The 13,620-nt window shown below is 40.0% G+C and overlaps 1 protein-coding gene across 1 annotated transcript in view; it reads left to right on the top strand.

The window, feature by feature from the left end:
* Positions 1-13,620, top strand: part of LOC119428258 (ELKS/Rab6-interacting/CAST family member 1) — a gene marked incomplete in the record, with an annotated part of 148,371 nt that overhangs the window by 2,075 nt on the left and 132,676 nt on the right. Inside the window, 2 exon segments of the mRNA XM_037695915.1 lie at positions 276-353; positions 619-774. Coding sequence (XP_037551843.1) covers positions 276-353; positions 619-774 — 234 coding nt within the window.

Here is a 13,620-nt window from a genome sequence, read left to right as displayed (position 1 = left end):
TCTCTGTCCGTATGCCGGTAAACTTTTTGTTGTCGATTTCATAATGTCTGATCTGCTCAAGATATTTTAACAAAACTTCATACACATATGCATCATTACAGACAAAGCATCATGCACACTTTTCATCACCCCAGCTATAAGGTCGAGGTCACAAATTAAGGTTGTACAAGGTCTTTGCATGTCCAGGCCATTGCTATAAATTGCTGTATAACAGTTTGTCGACAGGCGTATAATGTGCTGTATACGGTGTGCTTGTTTTGTGTGTGTGTTACCAGGTGAGAGACGGTGCGATGTCTGACCTCCAAACTCAGTTAAGAGAAGTGCTCAGAGAGAACGAACTACTGCGCAGAGAAGTAAGAGTACTCAAACACACACCCCTGGTCTAAGAATAAATTAATACATTTTACAGTATGTGATATTTCATCATAATGTTTGTTTACTTAGTTGTTCCTCTGGGATTCTTTCTTTATTTTATTTTAAATTTAACCATCGCATGGGGAAAAAAAACAACCTAAAGGCAACCGTATGAATAAATCATGACTGCAGGCACGTTGTGGCTTCGCTGCAAATAAATAAGCACTTAGTAAAATAAAGTGACGGTGTTTGATGCTTTTTTAGCTGGAGGCCAAAGAGTCCAAGCTGAGCTCCTCCATGAACTCCATCAAGACGTTTTGGAGTCCAGAGCTGAAGAAGGAGAGAGCACTGAGGAAGGACGAAGGCACCAAGATAGCTGTGTGGAAGGAGCAGTACAAGGTGGTGCAGGAAGAAACGCAGGTAGGAACATGACCTCAGCAAATGGTTTTCAGTCCTCCGTCAAATACAGTCTGTCATCAATAGTCTTGTTTCTTTCAGTAACGTTCATTACACATATAAACACTAAAAGCTTTTGCCTCAGAAACAACCACCCAATATTCTGTCATAAACGGCACCTTTTCTCACAAATCAGCATCTCCCCAAATGGTGGTTCCACTTAAAGGAAAATTGTTTTAATTCTGTAAAGTAATACATAAAGTCATTTAGACATTGACCAGTATGTGTTTTTGATGGTATGATAAAATAATACAGTTTCAGGACATGAAAACATGTCAGTAGGCACACAAAACATTCATACTAGACAAGACATTAAAATAACAGTACAGAGATCATCATTAGCTATGATTACATGCGCAAAATTCTTTGATCGGATTGAAATGCACTCGGATAAAATAATCTGAATGTATCGTTTACATGGGCATAATCCGTTCACGACGAACGTTTACATGCAGTGGACTTTCATTCTGAATAGAAGTACTGAAATGCACAGAGTGGTAAACTCTCATTAAAAAAAACCCCCACAGAAGTTCTTCTTCTGTGATGAACGTAAACAAACCTGAGCGCCCAAAATGGACCCGCAACAGGTGTTAGTGACGGTGGAGACGTTACTGCACTCCCTGATTGAGCTACAGGTGATACAGATCATTTTGAGCTCTTTCAAAGTTTCTAGTAGAAATGTTGTGTCGCTCACTGACCACAGTTTTACTTCCCCGACATGCTAATATTATTAGCATCTAGCCAGGTGGAAATGCGTTACGTTGACAGGTCGCACATGCGCAGTCAGGTCAGTTTTCCACAATAGAAATAAAAGGATTAGATTAAGTGTTTACATGCGCACCGTTCGGATTATGAATCGGCGTAAACCACCCCTCTCATTCGGATTACAGATTCATTCAGCTCGAGCTGAATCAACTCAGAATAATCCGAATGGGGCGTTTACATGACGCAATTTTATTCAAAATGGCCGTTTAATCCGATTACTTGTGTCCATGAAAACATAGCTACTGTTCGTTGAGAAGCCTGATCGGTACAGGAATGAATGTTTATCAGTCTGTTCATCCTACATCTGGGCTGCAGATGCCTGTGTCCAGATGGAAGCAACCTGAACTCACCATGGAGTGGGTGATCAGGATCTGCCAGAATCAGCCTGGCCTTGTTCACTGACCTCGCCTTGTGTAGGTCAGTGAGGTTCTGTAGGGGTATGCCAGCAGTTTTACTACATTTATTGGTTTCATCACCATGGTGAACATTTAAACTGGTAATCGAAGCAGATGGCCGCTTGTCCTGAGCCTGGTTCTTTAGGAGGTTTCTTCCTGTTATGGAGTTTTTCCTTTCCACTGTTTCCTTTATGCTAGCTCAGGATGGGAGACCACGACGAAATGAAGACTCAACGCAATTTGCTAGCTTCCTTCCTTAGATAGATAACTTATGTGAATGTTCTGTTCGGTGTCCTGAGATAACTTCTGTTGTGACTTGGCACTATATAAATAAACTGAACTGAATTGAATTCATCGTCCCATGCCTTATGACCTTTTTAAAAACTTTGAGCACCTTATTCCAAACTTTTTACAGTAAAATTGAATCATCCTGGCATTCAGTTTTGTAATTTTTGTTGCTGTAGACCGTCAGCCCAGGAGCATTGTTTCAGCTGTAGCTTCCTGTTTGGCTTGGGTTAATTTTACCTTCACTGGAGCTCATCCAAGATTTTTTTTTTTCTTTTTAATGAAAGAAAATCACACCTCAAATGTGGCTTATTAAATTAAGACAAATCTCATTTAGGCATTCACTATTCCCCGAGGGCACGTTTTACCGTGAAGTAGTTCTACTCCGTTTTGTGTGTAAATGTGTCAGTAAATGCGTCACATGTGTAAATGCGCAGAGGAGGCGTGGTGCATCCTGATTTGGTCTCAGTGCTGAACGCCAGGACACACAGCTGAAGCGGGGACTCCCAGCTGTGTGTTGGTGCTGCAGCCATCTGGATGAGACGAAGACTCGGCTCGTCTGGCAGCGCGCTGAAATATTATACAACAGATGACATGCACGTGTAAACACATGTAGTCACTTGCACAGACGCTGTGTCTTATTTCTCATATTATGGTCAAACGTGCTTTTATTCCTCCTTTTTTCAGGGCAATTGCATTGTTATTTTTGTCTTTAACTTGTGGATTTATGTGTGGAAGTTTCCAAAGCACCAAAAGCCACTTTCAGCTAAATGTCAATATGGGAACAATTAAATTGGAGACAATTTTCTATTTATTTATTTATGGTGGAACATGTTCAGTGTGCCTTCAGATACTGTATGGCCTTTAAATCTGGGAGATTTATGTGGATTTGTTTGAAATTATGCTTTTAATGAGAATAATCAGAGGAACAGATCACAAATTAATGGATTAATTGAAAACATTTCTCGTCTTATCGCAACCAAAGACCCTCAGAGAGTTTCTCTGAAAACCTCTGGGTGTGTGTTGTATCTACATGTTTCAACATGTAGCCGTATCGTCTTATCTCTACTGCTAAAAATGTTGTTTAATCTCTTGCACCTCTTTCTTTGTTACTTTTTGTCTTTGTGATTAAATCTTTTTTTCTGTTTCCATCATCACCTGATAATTTGGTTCTTTCTGCTCCTCTCTCTCCCTGTCATCATCTTGGTATCAGAAATTAATTTACCCTCCAGGCATTTTGGGACATGAATCCAGACACGTGTATAAAAAAAATCTGGTTCACATCTCCATCCTCTTATTTCTCTTTTATGTGCGCTCCTTTCAGCGTTTCATAGTTTTGATGGTATTAGTCAATTAAAAAACAAGGTTATAGATTTTTCCCCCTCATGGTGCAGGCTGTGTGTAGTTTCTTTTTAGATGTGATGCCACCAGGTCTGAGGAACAGTAGTACATACAGTAGGGATAGTAGTACAAATGGTAGTAGTAAGTAGTAGTTTATTTTAATTTTATATATATGAAGGCATTATAAACCCTGCCCACACTCTTGCAATATTCTAAACAATGTTTCTAAAAGCTCTAAAAGGTCACAGAATGTCATGATCTCTGCCACGCCCACTTCTCCACTGCAATCACACTCATCACCTCCCAATCTCCCTCCTTAAATAAACAATTTAAATTTAAATACTGTAATATTTTAAACAAACAATCCATGCAGCATGGATTGTTTATTTCAAATGTTACAGTATTTAAATTTAAATTGTAGAGAAGAAAAGCGCTGCAGGACATCAAAGGGTACTTCTTGATTGATTACACCGTAACAACTGAACATAGAAATTCAAAATAATTTAAAATAGCTTTTAACACCTTTATATTTTGTGATTATGACGATTTTACGATGTGACGTACTTTGAATTTTAAGTTGGAAGACAAAAGTGGATCGGTGCAGCTGGATAGCAAAAGGTTAACCCTTCACGAAGCTGCTTCAGCACGAGCAGAAAAGTGGGCGTGGCAGAGAGCCGCAGGTGGCAGAGAGCGGAGATCATGACAGGCTGCAGGAGGGAGCTTCTCTCTGCACCTAATGATTTAGCAGGTGCTAAATAATTTAAAATGATTTATTTTAAATAAACAATCCATGGCTCATCCATCTATCAGCCAAATGTGTGTCATGTCCAATCTTATTTTGAAAAACCGTGAAAGCGCGAGTCCGCGATAGTTGAACCGAAGATTAGCGAGGGACTACTGTATTTCATATTTCACATCATGTTTAGGTGTCAATATTATGACCAGAAAGGTTGCAAACCTAAGAAAGAGTAAAATACTTTTAGAATAGAATAGAATAGAAACAGCCTTTATTGTCCCACGGATGGGAAATTCCAGTGTATCAGCAGCAACAGCAGCAACAGATAAAAAGATAAAAAGATTTCACACAAAAGTTCCTAATATGTTAATAAACAATACAATATATAAGAAATAAGATAAACAATATCAATAATAATGTTCAATATGTATTGGAACATCGAGAATGGCTGACTATTTACAGTACAGTATTACAGGCAGAGTGTGTGTTTTAGCAGAGGTCAGCATGTGTTTAATCCTTATTGAGTTTGTTGGGAACAGTGATGGTTGTAGAGTCTAACGGCTGCTGGGAGGAAGGACCTGCGGTAACGCTCCTTTGTGCATTTAGGATGCAGTAATCTGTCACTGAATGAGCTCTCCAGTTCAGCAACAGCTTCATGCATGGGGTGGGAGACGTTGTCCAGCAATGATGTTATTTTAGCTAGAGTCCTTCTGTCTCCCACCACCTGCACTGGGTCGAGGGGGCGTCCAAGCACAGAGCTGGCCTTCTTGATGAGCTTATCTAGCTTCTTCTTCTCAGCTGATGATAAGCTGCTGCTCCAACACACAACACCATAGAAGATGGCTGATGCCACTACAGAGTCAAAGAAGTCTTCAGGAGTACTCCCTTCACTCCAAAAGACCTCAGTCTCCTCAGCAGGTAGAGTCTGCTCTGACCCTTCCTGTAAAGTGCATCAGTGTTGTGAGACCAGTCCAGTTTATTGTTCAGGTGAACACCCAGGTACTTGTAAGAGTCCACAATCTCGATGTTCACACCCTGGATGTTCACCGGGGTCAGTGAGGTGGACCTGTGCCTGCGGAAATCCACCACCAGCTCCTTAGTTTTAGCAGCGTTGATCAGGAGGTGGTTCTGCTGGCACCAGTCCACAAAGTCTTGAGTCTGCTGTCTGTACTCTGAGTCGTCCTCACCTGTGATGAGGCAGACTATGGCAGAGTCATCAGAAAACTTTTGCAGATGGCAGTGTGGGGAGTCGATGGTGAAGTCTGCAGTGTAGAGGGTGAAGAGGAACGGTGCCAGCACAGTTCCCTATGGGACCCCCGTACTGCAGACCAGCATGTCAGAGACACAGCCCTGTGTCCTCACATACTGTGGGCGTCCAGTGAGGTAATCCAGTATCCACTGGGACATGTGGTGATCCACTCCTGATAACTCCAGCTTGTCCCGCAGAAGTCCTGGCTGGATGGTGTTGAAAGCACTGGAGAAATCAAAGAACATGATCCTCACGGTGCTTCCAGGTTTCTCCAGGTGGGTCAGAGCTTGGTGCCTGAGGTAGATGATGGCGTCATCCACCCCGATGCCAGGCCGGTAGGCAAACTGCAATGGATCCAATGAAGACCTCACCAGGTGGTACAAATTGTTGAGGACCAGCCTCTCGAGAGTCTTCATCAAATGTGAGGTCAGAGCCACCGGCCTGTAGCTTTGTTATTGATTTAGCTTTGATCTAGTTTAAATCCAGGATGTGAGACCAATTTTGTAGAAAAGTTTATTTCTCGAGTTACTTCAGCGACCAGCTTGCACTTATATGCACTAGTCTTTACTCACCCAAAGAAGTTCTTTACAAGTAATAATTTGAGTAGAAAAAATATAAATTAGGTAATTTAAATAATTCTTTATTGATGGATAAACTGAATATTTCCTTTATTTATCACAGTATAAGAAAAAAATGTAATCTAATTGACAACTGCTGTTTATTTTTCAGTAGATTAAAAAAATATATATTTCAATCATCTTGGATTGTGTTGAACATTTTGAGCTTTTATTCCATTAGCACTGAGCTAAAACACGCTAAACAATTTTCAGTCTTTAAGAGGAAAGTTGTGACAAACGAAAGAAATGTGTTTTCAGACATGTAAAACATTTATTTGTGCTGTTCCTGCACATTTAAAGTTTATTTTATTTTACTTTTATCCCTCCCATCCAGTAACTTTCTGTTATCACGCCTTCTACGCATCGTCAAAACAGTCCATCTATTCTTCACTTGTATCATCGTCTTCACTCCCACTACTGGACCCCCTCCATCCTGGCTCTCCATCTGGGCCTGCGGAGCCAGTTTTGCTTCTTACACTAGCCCTCCTCAGAAATAATCTGTAAACGGGTGCCCGGTCTATTTAGAGCCGTTCATGTCATTTGTCACTTTTGGCGTCCCGCTTCTCTTTCTGTCATTTGTTTTTGTGAACTGGTTCATCTAATTTGTTCCACCTCTTCGATCCCAGCAGGTCAGAGCGATGTTTTGTGCAGAAGGAAACACAGAAAATATGAAAGAATGTCAGGAATGCTGGAGACTCACTTTACATTCTCCCATCATTTTTCTCTTTAATTTGCATTTTACCTACAAAAAAAAAACCAAAAACAAAAACCACCACCACCTTTTATTTCTAAACATAATTTTTAACAGTTCTTATTGCAAAGCAAATATTTTTATTTAATGCACACACTCCCTCCCTAGCAGTAGTTAGGATTCAGAGACAGGAGGGAGCTGTGTGCATATGCCTAATATATAGTATTTTTGGACTGTAAGGCGCACTTAAAATCCTTTAATTTTCTTCAAAATCCACAGTGAGTGTTATAATCTGGTGCGCCTTATGTATAAAAATAGACCCGTTCGTTGATATTGCGTCTCATAATCTGGTGCGCCTTATAGTCCGAAAAATACAGTAAGATTTTATTTGTAATTCCTTACACATGTCATTAGTGTGTATTTGTTTTTTGTGTTCAGTGAAAAATAGTGCCAGGAAGAAATCTTTGTCCTTGTTGGCAGGCTTCATTTTTTTGCCCAAACAATTGAGCTTTTGTAATGTGTGTGCTGTAAGTGTGCACATCTGGGTGTACATATGCACATGCATGAATCTTTATAAGCATTTAAGAGGAGATTTGCTCCTTTTTAGTGTTTTACATTTGTTTGTTTTTTATGTGGAAGAAATAGAAGTCAAAAGAAGAATGTTTGTGTTTTGACAATGGCTGCTGTACATTTTCCACTGCATTGTTTTCATTCCCTTTAATTATTTAGCGTAAAAGTCAAGGTGCTGCTGGGAAATAGAAGAGCATTTATGTGTCTGCAAAGAGCAAATTCTCCTTTTTTAATACAGCCTATTTCAAATGGCTGTATGCAAAACTATTTGATCATAAATTGTTTTTAAATGCTACAATACTCATATTTATCTAAGCTGAGCCAAATAGTTCAGTTTTATTGTCTTATTTTGAAAGCGAAGCAGCAAGCTGTTTGTGTCTGTGTGTGAGAGAGCCTAATTCAAACAGGCAGCTGAACAGAGTGCTTGTTGCACCTGAGCAGAACTTTACCCTCCGGTGAATGATTGGATGAGAGCTCGAGTTGAAGCTGACAAAGAGATTGTCTCTTTTTTCTTTCCTCTGTCGTCCCTCTTTTCCTCTTCTGCTCAATGCGGCAAACTTGGAGGGACGGCAGCTGAGAAACTGACACCGAAGTGCATTTTCCACTCAGTGAGCATCACACAACCAGAGCTCGGGACTCTTGGCTCATCTGTAAAATCTGAGTGGATTTTACTTTAAAACATCCAGCAGAGCATTTGCCTGAAAATTCCAGTAGTAAATGAGTTTACATTTTTATGTAATTGTAACTTGACTTCTATTGACCTGCGTTACATTTATTTGAGTTGCTGAGTTTGAAAAACTGAGCTATTTGAGCACGTTTTTTTAAAAGTGTAGCTGCAAAACGAACCCACATTATCATTCCTCCACCACTGTGCTTGGCAGTGTGAATGCAGTGTTTGTGCTGTATTTGTGTTTTGTAACAAAATAAATTACAATACAATACAACTTTAAAAACAACAGAAATTATATGTCTTTATGGTTCTATTTTATCTAGTTAAGTTTTAGTCATAAATTTGTGTTTATTAACCTGGCATGGAATAATTATCCCAAAAGCAGCTGTAATTATTATTTTAGTTAAATAACTTGTATAGTTGAGGAATATCATGGTGTAAATATCGCTTGGAAAAGAAATAACGTCCTCCTTAATTTTAAGGTTTATATGTCAGGACATAATAAAAATGATCTGGTCGTTATAATCAAGCTACTTTTATAATTGTCCCCTGTCGTGGAGTGAAAATGGGTAATTAGAAATACCCTCCCGTTTGTCACTGAATGTTTTGAGCACAATAACTTGTAAAATAAGCGAGGTATCAGATTTTAGCGTGAGGCTGCATCTAGGCGTAATTAAGGTCCCTATGGAAAATGGTTGCCGTATCAAAATCCAAGATGGCTGCTGCCATAAATGTCCATCCGTGTTGTGAGCTGGATAACTTGGAAAATAAGTGAGGTACTGATTTACATTTTGGTGTGTGGCCATATTTAAACATAAGAAAGGTCCCTATCAAAAATTGAATTGCCGCATCAAAATCCAAGATGGCCACTACTAATATATATAAACCTATCCTACTCCTAACATTCATGGAAACTGTTTTTTATTTGTTTTATATAACTTAAAAGCATAGCTACCTCCAACCTAACCCTTGGCGTGGCGAAGTAATGGCCACCCCCTGGTTTCACCATTGTGCCTAGTCGTGGATAAAATTACTCCTCCGTTCGCCAGGAACCGTTGAATGGCGCTTCCTGGGATAAGCAAATAAAATAAAATAAACAACTACCTCTGATCTTCTACACAGTGTAACTCCTCACCATTTGAATATCTTGCACCAAAAACTTTAAGGTTGTTTTTTGTATTCCCATGCACAGTTCCAGTCCAGAAAAACACTCATCTCATACTCTATAGACATTCACTACTCAAATCCCTCAGAGACAGAGGACATCAGTGTATACTGCTTGTCTATCTTCAAGTGTACAAAATAGATCCCTTCATATTTATTAAAGAATAACGGCAAAAATGAAAAAAAATGTGTGGAAAACCAAGTAAACCCCACAACTCTGTGCCTTGTAGAACCACCTTTAGTAACATCAACCAAAGGTCTTCTGTTTGACTTTCAGGCTTTCACAGGACCATAATTCAGTTCAATTCAGTTTACTTATCTAGTGCCAAGTCACAACAGAAGTCATCTCAGGGCATTGAACAGAAATGATCATATATACAAATGATAAGTTAACACCATTTGTCTGAGGAGCAGACTGCTTTGAGTTTAACTTCATCGCAGAACTGTCATCTTGAGCAAGCATGAAGGAGACGGTGGAAAGGAAAAACTCTGTCATGAGGAAGAAACCTTTAGCAGAACCAGATTCAGGACAAGTGACCATCTGTTTCGACCGGCTGGTTTTGATAAGAACAGCTACACAATGGCAGGTCAAGAATCCCATGTTAAGATAGAAATAGTATCAAATGAAAACTATTCAATTTTAACAATTCATTTAAGGAAATTAGGTCATTTCGTCCTCCAGTACTCTAAGACGATAGCAGCATAACAAGCCAACCCTAACTATAGGATTTATCAAAAAGGAAAGTCTTAATCCCAGTCTTAAAACTGGACAATGTGTCAGACTAATGGACAGAAACTGGAAGTTGGTTCCACAAGAGAGGAGCCTGAGAACTGAAAGATCTTCCTCCAATTCTGCTTTTGGAAACTCTAGGAACCGCAAGTAAGCCTGCAGTCTGAGAGCAAAGTGCTCTGTTAGGAAAATATAGAACAATAAAATGTCGAATATAAGATGGCGCTAGGTTGTTGAGGGCTTTGTAGGTTAGAAGTAAGATTTTGAATTTACTTCTGGACTTGACAGGGAGCCAATGGAGAGAAGCTAAAACTGGAGAGATATAATTTCTCCTACTAACTCCAGTTAAGAAGTAAAGTGCACAGATTAATTCTTTATAAACTTTTATATTTAGTGTGTCTTATTGTGAACAATCAGAGCTAAAGACGGTGAATTACCGTAATATAGTTTTGTTGGAAAACCTCTAAATAAAATTAAACCAGCTGACAAAATAAAAACACTTTGGGTCAGCTTCTTTGCTCACAGAGGAAAGACAGCGACTTCGCAGCACTTAATGTTATTACACCTTTATTAAAGCTCAGCATCTTTCACTTCTGGTTTTCTGCTGGTTCCGAGCCTGTCTGCATGGACTCGGATCAGCTCAAATCTACTCGAAATTTATGTTGCCCGTAGCGTCTTGTGTTAAATTATTTTTTTTTTGCCGTGCAGAAAATGAATGTTCAAGCTTGAGTTTCTGTGGCAGCTGGCTGCAAAAAAAAAACGCTTCGCCTTGCAATCTGCGTACATAGTCCTAGAAGAAAAAGAGAGACGGGGGTGGCTGCTGGTGAATGATGGCTCAAGAAGATAGATGCAGATGTAACGATGTATTAAATGTTGAAAGGAAGGAGTAAATATGGGGGTGGAGGATGGGAAGCTGGGGTCGAGCTTCAGGAGGAAGGAGAGAAGGAAGAGAACTGAACAGATGATACAAACGGAGCTGAAAAGCAGAGAGACAAGAGGCTGATGCATGTTGACGTGACAGCAGAGAAAAGAGTGGATGAAAAGATGGAAAGACCTGAAGATGAGAGTTAGTGCTGCTGTAAGGAGAAGCAGAGGGGGGAAAAATGGAGGGCAGATCATTCAGAGGGATTGGTCACAGTCGGTGACAACTTTCACATTTGGTCAGAAGTGGGCTCAGCTCGACTTCCTTGTTACCAAGACGAACATGTGAGTTACAGCAGAAGGAGGGATTAAAGGAGGAAGGAAAGCAAGTCAGAGGAAAATAGTCTGGACAAGCTGAAGCTGAGAGATCTGCAGGAAGTTCACAAGATTCATTCACCGTTCTCACGAGTGACATAACTAGAGCTCTTTAACAACTTAATGTCTCAATCAGTTGGCGAGTTTCTAACAAAAGTCAGTTCAATTGAAAAATACTTTAATAATCCCAAAGGGAAATTAAATATTTAGCTCATCATCCTGGTTTCATTAAAGAGTTGTTGTAGACGCGGACGGCTGTGGGCAGGAAGGATTGCTTGTAGCGGTCTGTCTTACAGCGGCTCTGAAGAAACTGTTGGCAGATGTTGATCCGTGTACCTGGACTTGGTGGGTTTCTCAGTCTTCTTGGGCAGCAGGACTACCTGAATCTTGGGCAGAACTCCTCCCTGATGGTCACTCCTCCCAGCAACTTGTTGAGCTTCTCATAATTGCGAACAGACAGCAGGTGTCGGGGGATGATCCTGGTCTTCTTATAGTCACGACTCGCGTTTCCCGCCAGCTCCAGGATCTCAGCGGTCAGGCATTTGTTGTTTAAGTTTACAACAAAAATCTTCATACTGTATTGCATATGACACATTATCGTTTACTAAAATAGCCAGTTGCTTTATTTAAAAAAAAAAAAGCTTAAACCCTTCTTTTTGTTGCATTACAATGCCAAGACTCCTGACTAAACAGCTGGATGGACTGTTGGAGTAAAAACAGGCTGTTTTAGTAATATTTCCTTATTAAACAAACCTATTGATAAATACTGCAAACCACATCTAGATGCTTTATAAACCATGACAAATGCCAGCTTGAGCTATTATAGGTGCATCAGAATGATGTAAAATCCACCCAACCTGTTTGTTGAGACTAAATAAGATCATATTCTGAAATATTCAGTGAAGCAGCTCTGCATTTTGTAACCATTTGAATTTAATATTGGCTTAATACTACCACTGATGTGCAGCTGTGCAAGTGTGACTCTGTTTGTCAGGTTGAATGTCACATGAAGCGGTCCTGGAGGAGACAACAAGCAGGCTCAGCAGAGTTTTACAAGTCCTCTTTTGTAATGCAGAAACACAGATCTCATCTCGCTGCTTCTGCTTCTTGCTGTCCCGTCCTATCACTCATTATTCCTCTGCTGCGCGAGTCTCAGTGTGGTAGCGTTTACTGCTTTAAAGTCAACCAAATATGCTCGTTCTTTCTTTGTTTTTTTCCCCAGTGTGTACGTTGGAAGTATTTTTTTCACCTACGAATGCTCAGCGGTAACAGATGGTCCTCAAACCTGTGTGTTTACTCAGCCAGGATGAAGAGAAAGGGCGAGGGTACAAGGATGGAGAGAAAGAGGGAATAAAATAAATACAGGGCGTGAAGGCAGGAGGGCGGGGGGAAAGCAGATGGACAGAGAGGAAGGGAGGGAGGACGGATTAAAAACAGCAGGTCGGATATGCGTGGAGAAGAACTCTGCAAAAGGGAGGATTCCTCACGGAGGAGTCTTATAAAACTTTAACACAGAGACGCGATGGAGCAGCACTCGGTTTTTATTAAACAGTGGAAAAGTGATGTGAAACTGGAAGAAGAGTCAGCCTCTCTTTTTTACACAAGGCTGTGACTTTGTGTATTTTCCTTGCCACTCTGTCCACTTTCTCTCTCCCTGCATGTGTAGCTTTTTATTTTCCCTTTTTAGGAGTCAGTCTGAGACAAGTTGTCAGGGAGTGGACAGAATTACAGCTCAGGCACTCCCCCTTTTTCTTCTCCTGCTTGTGTCTTCATAGGATTGATCTTTTCTCTTGCATTTATTCACCCATTTCTCTCAGTTTCTGATGTTTTCTGTTGATCTTATTCCATCTGTTGCCTGTTTTTCTCTTTTGTTGTGAGAATGTTATGAAGCTATTGTGATCCATTTTTCTTCTGTACGTCTTTTGGCATCTTTCTTGTTCCACAGTTTTTGTGCTATTTCAGCAATTAATAAATCAAAACGTTCAACTCGTTCAGGAGAAGGGTGCTCTGACTTTTTGTATGTGGGCAACTTTAGCTTTTTTTAAATATTTAGCCTTTTCTGCCATTTTTATTCTTATATGAAATTAATTGAGCTCATTTTACATCCTTCAGCTCTTTAGATGCGTTTACTTTCACATTTTGTTCTGTTTCAGCTTCTTTCAGCGTCTTTGTTCAAATTTCAAAATTTTTTCAGCTACTTTCAGCTACATGTAATTTCAGCTGGGGTTTGTTTTCGTCCTGTTTTGTGCTCCTTTCGGATTCTTTCTGCTAACTATAATTTTTGTTTGTTTGTTTCTTCTAGCTTCTTTCTGCTAATTTCAGCTTGTTATGCTCCTTTCAGCTTATTTCTGTGTTTCAACT

This window comes from Nematolebias whitei, chromosome 22, assembly GCF_014905685.2.
Source record: "Nematolebias whitei isolate Nwh7 chromosome 22, NemWhi1, whole genome shotgun sequence".
NCBI lineage: Eukaryota > Metazoa > Chordata > Actinopteri > Cyprinodontiformes > Rivulidae > Nematolebias > Nematolebias whitei.
This window is presented reverse-complemented; position numbering and strand designations above follow the sequence as displayed.